Source organism: Mauremys mutica, chromosome 2 (assembly GCF_020497125.1).
Source record: "Mauremys mutica isolate MM-2020 ecotype Southern chromosome 2, ASM2049712v1, whole genome shotgun sequence".
Lineage (NCBI taxonomy): Eukaryota > Metazoa > Chordata > Testudines > Geoemydidae > Mauremys > Mauremys mutica.
Genome location: NC_059073.1, coordinates 292,298,475 through 292,313,427, shown reverse-complemented (window position 1 = coordinate 292,313,427; position 14,953 = coordinate 292,298,475). Strand labels below are relative to the sequence as shown.

At 64.1% G+C, this 14,953-nt stretch overlaps 1 protein-coding gene across 2 annotated transcripts in view; it reads right to left on the bottom strand.

The window, feature by feature from the left end:
* MYO1G (myosin IG) overlaps positions 1–14,953 on the bottom strand; it is a 59,229-nt gene that overhangs the window by 30,298 nt on the left and 13,978 nt on the right. Inside the window, exons 8-14 of one of the 2 annotated variants that reach the window (XM_045007856.1) lie at positions 10,612–10,818; positions 9,480–9,625; positions 8,358–8,472; positions 7,475–7,645; positions 6,913–6,983; positions 4,023–4,097; positions 3,304–3,436 (exon numbers count right to left, since the gene is read on the bottom strand). In XM_045007856.1, the coding sequence (XP_044863791.1) occupies positions 3,304–3,436; positions 4,023–4,097; positions 6,913–6,983; positions 7,475–7,645; positions 8,358–8,472; positions 9,480–9,625; positions 10,612–10,818 (918 nt within the window). The remainder of the gene's footprint in view (positions 1–3,303; positions 3,437–4,022; positions 4,098–6,912; positions 6,984–7,474; positions 7,646–8,357; positions 8,473–9,479; positions 9,626–10,611; positions 10,819–14,953) is intronic. The other variant, XR_006577467.1, reaches the window with a different exon arrangement.

Genomic DNA, 14,953 nt, shown 5'->3' with positions numbered 1-14,953 from the left:
GGCAGACAGAGGTCTGGCCGTCACCCAGCTGCCTGAGCGGGGCTGGGGCGTTAGAAAGGACTGGCCAAGGCTGACCGACGGAGAATCTGAGAAGATGGCAAAGCCAATCACCGGGCTACTGGGGCCTGGTGACCACAGACCCAGAGGGAGGGGGATTTCCCCACCTCCCTGCGGGGAGGCTGAGCACAGGCCCCGGCTGGAGAACAAGGCCTGGGAAAGTGTGAGCTGGGAGGCCTCAGGGATGTCACCGGGGAGCTGACCATGGCGGGCAGAGGGAGACAGACAGAGCCGGGGCTCAGCACGGCCTGGCTCTGGGCTGACCAGACTGGGCTAGGCTTTAACCTGCAGCTCTCTGGCCCAAGCTAAGGGTTCCTAGGCTGCATGCCAGGCGACCGAGAAACCTGCTCGTTCTGACAGCGCCGTGTGAATGGCACTGCCCACGCTTGGCGAGGCGTGTTAGCCCCTGCAGAGTGGGCAGGTCTCCCTCAGGAGTTCAGCTCGCCTAGACTCACTGAGCAGAGCTCAGGAGGGGGTCTGGAGGCCCAGACGTTCAGGCTTGAAGGGGCTGAGGGCACGTGGTCAACCCTGGAGGAAGAGCAAGACGCCCTCCTAGACACGGCACCAAAGCGGAGGGTGTAGCCCCGACCTCGTGGATCTGGGCCATGGGGAATGACACAGCCCCTGCCCCGCTCAGCTGCCCTCTGCTGGACAGATCAGAACGGCTCAGCTGTGTGTCATAAGTCCCGCACTGCTGGAAGGGATCCTCCTGTAGCTCAGATGGTAGGGGGCGTGTTTTGGGAGCAGAGGAACCACTCCACAGCTGTCCCCATGGTGCTCTCATGGGTTAGGGTGTGCAGCACAGTGCAACCTGTTACAAGTGTTTCCTTCTGGGGGCTCCGGTGGATGGGAGCAGCGCTGCCGCTATGTGATAGGGACAGGCAGCTCCTCCGCTCCAGCTGGGTTGATCCAGGAGACATAATCACAGCTCTGAGCCTCGCTGCAGCTCACACTGGAGCTAAATTTGGCTGAGACATCAGCTTGCCAGTGACAGCAGCAGCAGCCGGTGCCCAGGCAGAGCTAATGAGCAGCTGGAGGAACAGTCAATCCAGCATCGCCCGGGGCTTGTGTTCTCCAGTGCCAGGCGCAGCCCAGGCCAGCTCTGCTCCAACACCTGTGCCACAAGCCCGAGCCGAGTCCCATCCCCACAGCCAAACAAGTGCCGGCTACTGGGGGTGCCTCCAGGCACGTGCCGGTCTGCTTTAGTGCGCGTCCCTGTGTGCATCAATCGCACGTACACACCTCCATAGCTGTGTGTCTCTCGCACTTGTATCTGTGCATGTATGTCTGGGTGGCCACGTGTCTACATGTCCTTATGTCTGTGCACACATCTCCGCCTGCATGGCCGTGTCTGGCTGGGGATGCAGCCAGGCGTGCGCCTCTGCCTATGCCTGTCTGGGTGGCTCCGTGCCAGCGTGGATCCACGTGCACGTCTGTCTGGTCCAGCGGCACACATCTGGGCTCCCCTCCCCCAACCCTCTCCTTGGCTCCCTCCCCCGCCTCTCACTACTTCTCTTCCTACCGAGGGCTAATTTTAGCTGCTGCAGCTTCTGGGAACAGGTTCCTGATCAGAAATGGGAGCAAATGCCAAATGATTCACGGGTATTATTCACTGCTGCCTGTTGCCAAGGCAGCTGGGGTCCCCGTGTATCTCCGCTCAGCCAGACACACACGCTCCCCTTTAAATCAGTTCTTTAGCCTCGCGGTGAAACAACCAAAGGAAACGGTGAATTGAATGGTGCGTGTGCAGGCTGGGGCCGGGGCAGCGGATCGGTGGAGGGCAGACCAGGTCAGGAAGGGCTACGCTGGCTGGGGGATGCTGCTGTTTAGGATCGGCTACACTGGCCAATCTGCCGCTTGGCTCTGGCTAGGAACCAGCAGGCAGCCTCTGTCAAGTCCATCTCAGGGGCCCTCAGCTGCTGAGCAAGTCAGGATTCACACCCAGACCCGGCTGACCAGCAGGAAACAAACCGACAGGTGACTACGCGCCAGGTGCTAACACTGCCCTCTTAGGAGCTGGCCCTTTAAGAAGCCCAGGTGGAGCTACTCATCAGTTAGCCAATCAAATGAGCAGTGGGCCAATCCGGGGCGGGAGGGGAGCAGCCTCAGAGGGCGGAGGCAGGTAGAGGACCCAGTTCCTGGGGAGGGAGGCCCTTGTGGCACTCAACAGCTCCCCCTCTGGCAGGAGCAAGCATGGCACGTTCCCAGACCTCATCCATCAGGGCTACCCACCGTCACATGGGGCCAAGGGCAGAAGGGTGGGGGGAACCGTCCAGCTGTCTCGCCCCTGCCCAACCACCACAGCGCCCAGCCACCAACCAAGCTCACAGGCTGCTGGGGAGTAGAGCGGGCGGGAGATGTAGGGCTGGGTGTCCTGCTGGCCAGCCATGCTGCCACCCGTGGGGGGTGGCCCCAAGAAGCTGGGCAGGGAGGGGGCCGCGGGGCGGCTCTGTGACTGGAGGGGTCAGTGCTGGAAGGGCGAGGAGCGGGGCCTAGGATGTGCACTAGGGGCAGCCTGGGCGTGTGGGGCTGGAAATGCCAGGAGGCCTGCCCCTCTCCTGGGATTTGGGCCCTTCAGGGACGGGGCGCTCCGGGAAGCGTCCAGGTGGCAGACGTGTTTGGAAGAGCAGGTGCAGGGGCACTGTTAGAGCATAACCCCAAACGCCAAGCCTGGATTCAGGTTCAGGCCCGACAGCCGGAGCCTTCCCCTCCGACGGGCCGTTCAGAACTCCCTGAGATCTGGGAGAGGCCAGATCCTGAACCTCAGCCTGCCTGGGCTTGGCTCTGCCTGCTAAGGACCCAGAATCCAGCCTGGAATCAGGGGGAGGCCCTGGGCCCAGACCCAGCTCGGGGTATCCCACCGTTGCCAATCTCCCATCCCTACATGTTGCCAGTGGCCACCATGGGCCTATGAAAGCTCAGTGGCTGTGCAGGGCCAGCTCCACCCAGGGCCCCAGGAGCCCAGGCCAAGCTCCCTGACTGCCCTGGGAAAGTCCTTCCGGGCTCCCAGTCCAGACCCAGGGGACAGCTAGAGGCCAAGGAGCATCTCCTGTGGGTGTACGGGAGGAGGTGGGAGGAGGGAAGGCCGTGATGGGGGGAACCCCCTTGCAGGTGGGGTATCCTATTGTTCTGTCACACAGGGCACCCTGGGACCTCTGGCCAGCCCTGCTCACTGCCGGCAGCAGCCAGAGGGCCCTGGTGAAGCAGATGACCGAGGAGGAGCTGGGATGGGGGTTGGGAGGTTACCTTGGAGGCCAGGTTCTCCACCAGCGCCACCATGGAGTTCTTGAAGAGCGTGGCGGCCGTCAGGGGGCGCTTGGTCACCTCGGTGATGCTGACCTCGCCCTCCGGCCACATGTCCCTCAGGACGGGGTCTGTGCTGGGGAGAGATCAGCCAGGGGCGTGAGGGGCCGGGAAGCCGACGCTCAGGGACGGGGACACCAGGATGAGGGGAGAGCACGGGCCCCATTCGTCCCTGCTGTCCAGGGAGTTACTGTAGGCTGGAGACTTTTGTGGAAGATCCACCTACACCACCTCCTCCCCTCCCCCGTATTCCCGCCAGCCTCCTGGGCCATTGCCTGGACGGGATCCCTGGTGCCGGGAGAGAGACAGGGGGAGCAGGACCCTGAGATGGAAATGGGCCACAGGGCCCAGATCCTGATCCAAGGCTCCCCAGATCCAAGGGCGGCTGAGGGCTCACTGGCCGGGAGACCCAGCTCCCCGCTAGGTCATGGCCGAGACACCCTGGTGGGGGCAGCTGCCTGCACCGTACCTGCTCTGGGGCTTGACAGGGGATGCAGGTGTCAGGGCAGCCAGCCTGAGTCCCATCTGCAGCACCAGACCCCCCGATCCCGCTGGATCTCTCTTGCTGCGGCTCTCGCCCCCTCCCCGGAGCTGAGGCCCGGCCCCACGTGCCCGGCGAGGCTCAGCCCCATGGGCCTGCAGCAGGCACCCGGAGCCCTCACCTGTTGTACATCAACCGTTTGAAATCTTGGAAGAGGGTGTCCTTGTTCTTGTCGATAAACCCCTCCACCGAGTACCTGCAATTCAGAGCAATGGGGGCCGGGTCACCTCCAACCCCCGCTGCTCCCCAGTGCTATGGGGAGGCGGGTGCTGTCCTTCCACTCGGACCCCTCAGCCCGGGATGGGCTGCAGCTGGGATCCTGCTAGGGCAGACATGGGGAGGGGAGGAAGGGGCTGGTGGTTATCACACTGTGACGAACTGGGACTGTTCTTAATGTTTCCTCTGAATACTGTGTGGGTGCCTCAGTTTCCCCTATGCATTTCTTACGTCTCCAGTGTGCATAAATGGCCGACAATCTGTCTCCTAGCAACAAATGGCCAGGGCCCTTCCCCCCCTGCAAGGGGATGGCTAAAGGTGAACAAAGAGATCAGGTGACCTCCTGGCCCAGGAAATAGACAAAGGCCAGAAAGGAGGGGCTGGAGGGGGTTTCAGTTTGGGGCTGGCTGGGGATGGGGAGTGAGGGCAGACGGGGTTGTCTGGCTCGCTGGGCACCAAAATGGACCTGGCCGAGGGGTCCCGTTCGCTGTACCTACAAGCTCTGTTTTAGACCCTGTTCCTGTCATCGAATAAACCTCTGTGTTACTGGCTGGCTGAGAGTCACGTCTGACTGCGCAGTGGGGGTGCTGGACCCTCTGGCTTCCCCAGGACCCCGCCTGGGTGGACTCGCTGTGGGAAGCGCACGGAGGGGCAGAGGATGCTGAATGCTCCAAGGTCAGACCCAGGAGGTGAAGCCGTGTGAGCTTCTTGCCCTGCAGACAGTCTGCTCCGAGGGAGAGGAGGCTCCCCAAAGGCCTGACTGGCTTTGTGGGGAGCAGTTCCAGAGCAGCGCCCGGGGACTCTGTGACACACACCATGGGGGTTTTCCCACTAAAAATGATTGTGGCACCTTTAAGGCTTAAAGGGCCAGTGTCCTCACAGGCACAGTTTGAAAGGGTGGCACCTGGGTCACCTGATCGTGCAGGGTGCATCTGGTTTTGCATCCTGCCGCACTCAGTGTCCTGAGCATGCACCCATAACCCCCTTGGTCCACACTGCAGCCCCCCGACACCCTGGGGGATTGGGGAGGAGGCTGCCCTCCCCCTAGAGAGGTGTCTGACTCAAGGTGCCCAGGCCCCGTGGGAGGTCTGCAAAGAGTCGGAGAGGACCGTTCCCTCCCCACGACCAAGCGGGTTCCAGCCTCCCGGGGCTGTGTGTGAGCGATTGCCGACTGCCTTTGCCCGCACGGAGTCAGAGCTCGGGGGAAGAGCTAGATGGGGCTGGAGAGATGGGTGATGTGACTGACACCCCAAATGGCTGAGGGATTCCCCCGAGACCCTCCTCTCCTTTACCCCCCCAGTGCAAACACACACACACTCCTGCCAGATCCCCCCGACGTGCAATTGCACACACAAGTGTGCACATGCACAACTCCCTCAGGGAGACACACTCATGCCCACATGCACACCACCAACATGCAATCACACATATGCATGTGCACAAGCACAGCCTCTAGGGAGATGCACTCATGCCCAGGTGCACACCCCAACATGCCATCGCACACTCGCACGTGCACAAGCACTGCCCCATGGGGAGACACACTCACACCAGATGCACACCCCCAACATGCCATTGCACACTCGCACGTGCACAAGCACCGCACCACGGGGAGATCCACTCACGCCCAGGTGCACAGCCAGCGATGCCCGCTCCTGCCCAGCCATGCATTCCCACCCCCAGGGAGCCAAGCGCATAGGCCCGGGTCCTGTGCTTGCTCTCTGTACCATGGCTGTGGGCTTGACTCTTCTGCCTGACTCAAGCTCCCCTGACACAGGGCGCAGGCCTCCCCCCTGCCCAGCTAACAATGAGCCTGGAAATCTCTGAGCAAGCAGCCCTGCAGAGGCGGCTCTCCTTGTGAACGGCAACGCAGAGCTGCGAGGGGCCGTGGGGGCAGCCTCCCCCACGTGCCTGCGTCAGGAGGCTCCTACGCCCCAGCCGGCTCCTCGCACGCTCGTCTCCCCTTCAAGGGACAGGCTGAGTTGGAGTCCACCCGGGCATCCCTCCCCCCGAGAGACGCCTGGTCCGGGCTAAATCCTAGGACTGTGATGGCTCCTGGGATCAGCATTTGGGATCTGCCCAGAATTTCACGGGCGCCCGGCCTAGCTCCGGGCCCAGAGCCCAGTGCATCCTGGGGCAGGGAGGGGAGAGGCCCGGGGAGCCTGCCCCCGGGCGAGAGACAAGACCAATTTCACCGGGGCCTGGAGAAGAGCCGGGGAAAGGGGCTGAGGACTAGCCGCAGAGGGGGCGAGGGGCGGGGTCTGCTAGCGAGGGAGGCCGCGAGCCTGCCGAGGGGGTCGTGTAGCTGCCGAGAGCCGTGGAGAGAAAGAGCAGAACATGTCAGCGCTTGCTGCCCGTGAGCCTGGCCAGGCCGGGGGGGGAGTCAGGGGGAGCCCCTGGCTTTGGCTGGACGATACAGGCCAAGAGCTGGCCAAGGGACCGGGGAGCTGAGCTGTGCCTGGAGAGGCCTCAGAGGGGCCAGACCTGGCCTGGTTTCCAAGAGGGCTGAGCAGCCACCTGCTGAGAAACCAACCCCCTGGGGCCGCCTGCAGGTGGAAATCCTGGCTGGCGAGCAGGGTGCAATCCTGCCCCTCCCGCCTCCCGGGTGGGGCCCCCCCTCGGCCTGCCCGGCTCCGGCTCCCACCCCCTGCAGACTGGTACTAAGCCACCAGCCCTCCGGGTCAGCCCGGAGTCCCCTGCCTCTCTCCAGACAGGGCCCCCGCTGGACAGCGATGCCAGGCAGGACCCCGCTCCTTTGCCCACTGGGCGTCACCCTGATCCCGGGGGGCAGGACTCACGTGACGCTCCCGGCGTAGTGCTTGATGCGGAAATCCCGGCCGAACTCCATGGATTTGTCGGTGGCGCAGAGCTGCGAACACACGGTGGGCTGAGCCGGGAGGGCACAGGCGGCCAGGAGGCCAGTCCCCCATACTCTGATACCCCGGCATGGGGAAACAGCCCCTGTCCTCATGCCCCGCACCCCACCTTCCCCCCATGCCCCAGCAATCCCCCCTCCCACCCAGTGCCAGGCCAACGAACCGGGCAGCCCCATGAGGTGCCAGCATACCCAGAATGCACCAGTGAGCAGCCCTCCGGCCCCCACCCCTCCAGCCAGAAGCACTGGGGACTGGGGGGGTGAGGGGGGTACTGGCTTGGAGGGGTTAAGGTTACAGGGAGGCTAAATTTGCCCTGCTCCTGCAGAATCCAAGGAGCTCCCCGAGACAGCGCCCCCCTCCCCCAGAAGGGCCTCTCCCTCCCAGCAGGACCCCGTCTCCCTCCCACTCCTGAGCCCTCTGTCTTCCCCCCAACGGGCAGCCCAGCCCCCGCCCATCGGACCCTGGGGTGCCCGCGGGGCGTTACCTTGCGGCTGGTGTAGTGCGGGTGCTTGCCCAGCTTGGTGTTCATGGACTCCAGGAACATGGCGTCCGTGACCTGGCCCCCCGTCAGGCAGGCCTCGTCCAGGATGGAGATGATGCCCTTGTGCGGCTGCTCCACCAGGTCCACGATGATCTGGTTGTTGAAGTACTCGATCTGCGAGGGGGGAGGCAGAGGTTACTGGGCACGGCCCTGGGGGGGCGCTCGGGGGTCACAGCCTGCCCTAGGGGCCCTCTGCGAACAACAGCCCCCCCGAGCCAGGCGCAGGAGGAGCCTCCGGCGGGCCCCCCAGGAGACAACGTCGCTGGCTCGGAGCAGGGGAGTGGGGACGCAGGCGCAGCAGCAGGCGGGAGGCGACTCCCCAGCAGCCGAGAGCTCCCTGGGGCAGAGCTCACGGCCCAGCGCCAGGCCACCGTGTGACCCAGCACCCCTGGCAGGAGTGGCCCTCGCTGCCTGCCCCCGGCCCTGGGTGAGGGTCATGCAGATCGCTGGGAGGGGCCCTTCCAGACGGTCCTCTGGGCAGGGACCCCCCACCCCAATGGGCGCTGCACCCCCACGCTGCCCTCTGGGCAGGGACCCCCCACCCCAATGGGGCGTTGCACCCCCACGCTGCCCTCTGGGCAGGGACCCCCCACCCCAATGGGCGCTGCCACCCCCACGCTGCCCTCTGGGCAGGGACCCCCCACCCCAATGGGGCGTTGCCACCCCCACGCTGCTCTCTGGGCAGGGACCCCCCACCCCAATGGGGCGTTGCCACCCCCATGCTGCCCTCTGGGCAGGGACCCCTCCCCCTCCCCCATTGCACGGGGCACTGCCACCCCCACCCTGCCCTCTCGGCAGGCACCCCCCATGGGGCTCTGGCACTCACGTGCTGCCACTCGATGCCTTCCCGCTGATACTCCTCCTGCTCCTGCCTCAGGATCAGCTCGATGAACAGCTGCTGCAGCTTCTCGTTACAGTAATTGATGCAAAACTGCTCGAAGCTGCAAACCAGCAAAGTGCCCGAGTCTCATGGTCTGTACCCCTGGCTCCAGGGGACTGGGGTCTCCCTCCCTCTATGCCCCCTTCCCCACCCTACACCGCACCCCACCTCGCACTCTGGAGAACACACTGGGCTCCCAGGCCAGGCTGGCTGGACATGCTGCTGCCCCATGCCCAGAACCAAGGAAGGATTCGGTTCACAGGGGCGGGACTGAAGGATCCGCTCCACGCTAACCCCCCGGGCAGGTGTGCTGCACCTTTCGAACAAAGCACTTTGCCCGTACTGCAATGCAGCCGCCTCTGGGCTGGAATGCAGCAGCTGCTGCACAGCGCACAGGAACGCGGCACAGGAGTTCAGGGGAGCAGTGAAGAAGCAGCCACAGCAAATTAAAAAGTGCAGGAAACGTCTAGCAGCCGAATCGCGACCCCGGCTGAAACTGGATCCACGTGAACCCCTCAGCTCTCACCAGCAGGGCCACGGGCCCTGGGTGGCAGCACCTCCACTTTAGCTCCCTCTAGGAAGCACAGCAGCCCCCAGCCCCACCAGCACCTTCCCTCCAGAGTGACCCAGCCCCACATGGCCCTGTTTGCATGGGGGGAGCGGGGGCCAAGCCTGGGATCAAGCTCTCAGTGCAGTGCACAGTCCCCGGCTCTCCCCCGAACCGGGCCTGGGAGCCACAGGGAAATGGAGCCACCATCCAGCCCAGCTGATTGTTCCCTTGGCCTGATCCCCTGCGACCAGCAACCCGCCCTCCTCGCTCTCCCTCTCCTCCACGCCCGGCCTCAAGGCCCTCTGGAGCTGCCGGATCTGGAAGGGCCCAGCTCCTACGCCCTCCCCCTCGTCCCTCTGCACGTCAACAGCTGCGCCACTGCGCGCTACCCTAAGCCACTGGCCCTGGCAACCTGCCCTCCACCCCCAGTCCAGGATCGAGCCACAGCAAGACAGCCCTACGCGTGACCCCAGGAGGCGGTGGGTAGGGCTGGGTCCTGCCGGCTGGCTGGGCTCTACCTGTTGCTGTCGAAGATCTCGAAGCCGTAGATGTCCAGCACGGCGATGACGGTGTTCTTGCCGTGGAGCCGGGCGTCGTAGTTCTTCACCTCGATGACGGTGTTGATGCGCCCCACGATCCAGCAGAACAGCCGCTCGTAGATGGCCTGGGGGGGGGGGGGAAACGCCGTGAAGCAGAAGGTTCCCCCCGACAGCTAGTCCTAGGGGTTGGTAAGGGTGAAAGTCCTTCCACCGGGTGTGGGGCACTGTACCTTTCAGGAGCGGGCGTGCTTAAGCCACGCCCTCTGGGGGGGCGGGGACAGGTGGTCGGCACTGGGACATGGCGGGGGAGGCTGATGTGCAGGTTTCACTACTGCCCCCTGCTGGATGAAATGTCATGGCTGTGTAACTCTACTGCCATCTAGTGGTTGCTGTGGATATAAGCCTTAACCCTACTGCAGGACGGGGTGCACCGTAAGCCCAGGGGCTGTGGGGTTTTTGCAGCTGAAGGCTCTGGGTTCGATCCCCACTGCTGCCCCAGTGTGGTATAACCAGCCACGTCCACATGGCTGCAGCCATGGAGCTGTCTGGAGAGGCTGACCCGGGGAAGGACTTTGAGCAGCTCCTGGCCTGTGACCTGTTTCTATCTACACTCGTCACTCCAGACTCCCTGACACTGCAGCCCGGGTGCCTTGGATGGGGACGAATGTGGGGTACGTCAGAACAGCCCCACTCCAGGCTGTGGGGCCGGCTGCTGTCCATTTAGTGACCTCATTTAACTCGTCCCCATCAGCACGGGATGGCAAACTAGCCAGGGTGCCACCGGCCCAGCGCAGAGCGGCCAGAGCTGCCCAGTCCCTTGTGGGCAGGGTGACGGTCACAGACCAGGGGGAAGCCTGCCCCACAGCTGCCTGGCCTGGAGAGAGAGAGAATCCGATACGTAGCTGGGGGCGAGCATGACTCCCGCGAGCTCACGTGTACCAGCTGGGAGCCTGGCCCCGAGCGGGCAGTGATGGGGAAGGCAAGGGGGCAGCTAGGGCGCCCCCCACGGGGGAGCTGTGGGGCATCAGGGTGATTGGAAGGAGGACACTGGAGGTCACAGAAGGGCAGGGGGGCTCGGCAGGCCCCGGTTCCCAGCTCCTCTCCCCTTTACCTTGGCACAGGCGTCCCTGGCATAGTTGGCATCCTTGGCGCTGTGACCCTTCTCGATGACCTCCCCGCCGCCCGTGGCCACCGCGCGGTACAGCAGGGTTCTCAGCAGGCTCTCCGGCTCGGTGGAGGTCAGCTCCGCCAGCTGGGAGACCAGCTCCCTGTTCTCTATCGCCACAGCATCTCCCTCGGCGACGAAGCTCACGTTGCCCTGGAAATCCATCGAGAGAGACACAATCAGCAGGGAGAGGGCACCGGCTTCCCCCTGCACGGGCCTGAGCTGGGGGAAGCCACCGGTGCCCCATGGACACTGGGACACAGAATCACAGAACTGGAAGGGACCTCGAGAGGTCATCTAGTCCAGTCCCCGGCACTCAAGGCAGGACTAATTATCAAGACCATCCCTAACAGGTGTTTGTCAAACCTGCTCTTAAAAATCCCCAATGATGGAGATTCCACAACTTCCCTAGGCAATTTATTCCAGTGCTTAACCACCCTGACAGGAAGTTTTTCCTAAATGTCCAACCTGTCACAGAGTCCCTGGGCGATGCTCTGGAACTGCTCCCCACAAAGCCAGGCAGGACTTTGGGGAGCCTCCTCTCCCTTGGAGCAGACTGTCTTCAGGGCAAGAAGCTCACAAGGCTTCACCTCCTGAGTCTCTCCTTGGGGTATTCAGCATATGCCCCTCCGTGTGCTTCCCCCAGCGAGTCCGCCCAGGCGGGGTCCTGGGGAAGCCAGAGGACCTGCACCCCCACTTTGCAGTCAGACGTGACTCTCAGCCAGCCAGTAACACAGAGGTTTATTTAGATGTCAGGAACACAGTCCAGAACAGGTCTTGCCGGTACAGACAACAGGACCCCCTGTAGTTAGGTCCACCTGGGGCCCCCAGGGAGGCCACAGCCCTGTTGGGAAGCCCAAGCCCCGGTCAGGGCGCCCTCTCCATTTCCCAGCAAGCTCCAAAACTGAAAAACCCTCCAGCCTCTCACTCAGCCTCCCTCCGGCTCCTCCCCCAGACTTTGTCCAGTTTCCTGGGCAGAGGTGTTACCTGGCCTCCAACCCCCCTCCTGGGGTCTCAGGTTACATGCTCAGGTATCCTCCCTTCCCCAAGGCAGCCGTCCCAACACAACTCCCCTGCAACCTTCCCAGGTCAACGCTCCCCACTCAGCATTCACATAACGCAGCCAGAACATTCCCACTTCTGCACACAACCTAAAACCTCCCTTGCTGCAATTTAAGCCCTTTGCTTCTTGTCCTGTCCTCAGAGGTTAACAAGAACAATTCTTCTCTCTCCTTGTAACAACCTTTTATGTACGTCTCTGCCTTAAGCCTTGCGAACGTTCCTCAGTGGGCACAGAAAACACGCCGTGCGCAGGGAGGCTGATGCCTACACCCCGCACCAGGACACACAATGGACAGACGTCGCACAAACACGCACGGACCCGACGCCTAGAAACACAGGAAAGGAGACCTGACAGTGTCCAGTCAGACCTACTGACCAGACATCCAATGTCCGGTCACAGCCGGTGGGGGAGGTGGGAAGGTGCCAGGTCATCACCCAGCCAACCCCTACTCAGCTGGGGCTGGCTCCTAGCTGCGTCAGGTGGCTGCAGCTCCCAATCCCAGCCCTGCAGGCGGGTCCTTCCTGACCCCGGTGCAGGGCGGGGGGAGAGCAGCGAGCCGGGGGGGGGGCAGGAAAGAGGACTGAAAGGGGGCGGGGCCTCAGGGAAGAGGCGGGGCAGGGGCAGTGCCTCAGGGGGGAAGAGATGGGGTGGGGGAACATTCCAGAACTCCTGCTGGAGTCTCCGGTTTTTAAATATTTCAAAGTTGGCAGCCCTACCGGAGTCCCCCGCAGTCCCCGGGCCCTGCCGGGTGAGCTGGGACAGGGCCATGAGGAGCGGGCACTGCTCAGCGAAGCCCAGACCTCCCGGTTACCGTCACGCACGGCACCGTACGCCCGTGGGCCCACGTCTGCATGCAGTGAGTTGGCAGCTGGGCCATGGGCGGGGCCCGTTCCAGAGTGCTGCCAAGTGCCCTCGCAAAGGCTAACCTCCTGCCAAGCCCCCACCAGCTCCGCTCCCAGGGTCCTGCAAGACTCAATCCCAACCCACCCGCCTCCCGGGGCAGAGTCGCTGGCTTCCTGGGCCGTCAGGTGCTGGGCCCTGATCTGCTGCCCGGGTGTGGTGGGGTTGCTGGCCCGGGCATTCCCCCAGGGTGCCCGGAAGGGCCGGTGGAGCCCAGCTCAGCTTGATGATGTGCCTTTCCCTTGAGCCCTCTGCCAACCAGCCTGGCATGTGTTTGGCTGGCAGCAGGGCCGGCTCCAGAGGGCAATGCTCTGGGAGGAGCCCCTCTAGAGTTCTGCCCACAACTTCGGAGCAACTTAAAGAAATTTCTCCCCACTCTAAGGAACCTGGGCCAGGCGTGACACCCCTGTCTCTGCCATGGACCAAACCAGAACTCCACCCCAAACTGACCCCGCCCCCATCTCTGCCATGGGCCGAACCAGAACCCCGCCCCAAACTGACCCCGCCCCCATCTCTGCTATGGCTGAACCAGAACCCTGCCCCAACCTGATCCCGCCCCCATCTCTGCCATGGGCCGAACCAGAACCCCGCCCCAAACTGACCCCACCCTCATCTCTGCCATGGGCCAAACCAGAACCCCGCCACAAACTGACTCCGCCCCCATCTCTGCCATGGGCCGAACCAGAACCCCGCCCCAAACAGACCCCGCCCCCATCTCTGCCATGGGCCCCACCAGCACCCCACCCCAACCTGATCCCGCCCACCACCCCCATCTCTGCCATGGGCCAAACCAGAACCCCACCCCAACCTGACCCCGCCCCCATCTCTGCCACAGGCCGAACCAGAACCCCGCCCCAAACTGACCCCGCCCCCATCTCTGCCACGGGCCGAACCAGAACCCCGCCCCAAACTGACCCCGCCCCCATCTCTGCCACGGGCCGAACCAGAACCCCGCCCCAAACTGACCCCACCCTCATCTCTGCCATGGGCCCCACCAGCACCCCACCCCAACCTGACCCCGCCCACCGCCCCCATCTCTGCCATGGGCCAAACCAGAACTCCACCGCAAACTGACCCCGCCCCCATCTCTGCCATGGGCTGAACCAGAACCCTGCCCCAAACTGACCCCGCCCCCATCTCTGCCATGGGCCGAACCAGAACCCCGCCCCAAACTGACCCCACCCCCATCTCTGCCATGGGCCCCACCAGCACCCCACCCCAACCTGATCCCGCCCACCGCCCCCATCTCTGCCATGGGCCAAACCAGCACCCCACCCCAACCTGATCCCGCCCACCGCCCCCATCTCTGCCACGGGCCGAACCAGAACCCCGCCCCAAACTGACCCCGCCCCCATCTCTGCCACAGGCCGAACCAGAACCCCGCCCCAAACTGACCCCGCCCCCATCTCTGCCACGGGCCGAACCAGAACCCCGCCCCAAACTGACTCCGCCCCCATCTCTGCCATGGGCCGAACCAGAACCCCGCCCCAAACTGACCCCACCCTCATCTCTGCCATGGGCCGAACCAGAACCCCGCCCCAAACAGACCATGCCCCCATCTCTGCCATGGGCCCCACCAGCACCCCACCCCAACCTGACCCCGCCCACCGCCCCCATCTCTGCCATGGGCCAAACCAGAACCCCGCCCCAAACTGACCCCGCCCCCATCTCTGCCATGGGCTGAACCAGAACCCCGCCCCAAACTGACTCCGCCCCCATCTCTGCCATGGGCCCCACCAGCACCCCACCCCAACCTGACCCCGCCCCCATCTCTGCCACAGGCCGAACCAGAACCCCGCCCCAAACTGCCCCTGCCCCCATCTCTGCCACGGGCCGAACCAGAACCCCACCCCAAACTGACCCCGCCCCCATCTCTGCCATGGGCTGAACCAGAACCCCGCCCCAAACTGACCCTGCCCCCATCTCTGCCACGGGCGGAACCAGAACCCCGCCCCAAACTGACCCTGCCCTCATCTCTGCCATGGGCTGAACCAGAACCCCGCCCCAAACTGACCCCGCCCCCATCTCTGCCACGGGCCGAACCAGAACCCCGCCCCAAACTGACTCCGCCCCCATCTCTGCCATGGGCCCCACCAGCACCCCACCCCAACCTGACCCCGCCCTCATCTCTGCCACAGGCCGAACCAGAACCCTGCCCCAAACTGACTCCGCCCCCATCTCTGCCATGGGCCCCACCAGCACCCCACCCCAACCTGACCCCGCCCACCGCCCCCATCTCTGCCAGGGGCCAAACCAGAACTCCACCCCCATCTCTGCCACAGGCCCCCACCAGCACCCCGCTCCAAACTGACCCACCTCTCGCCT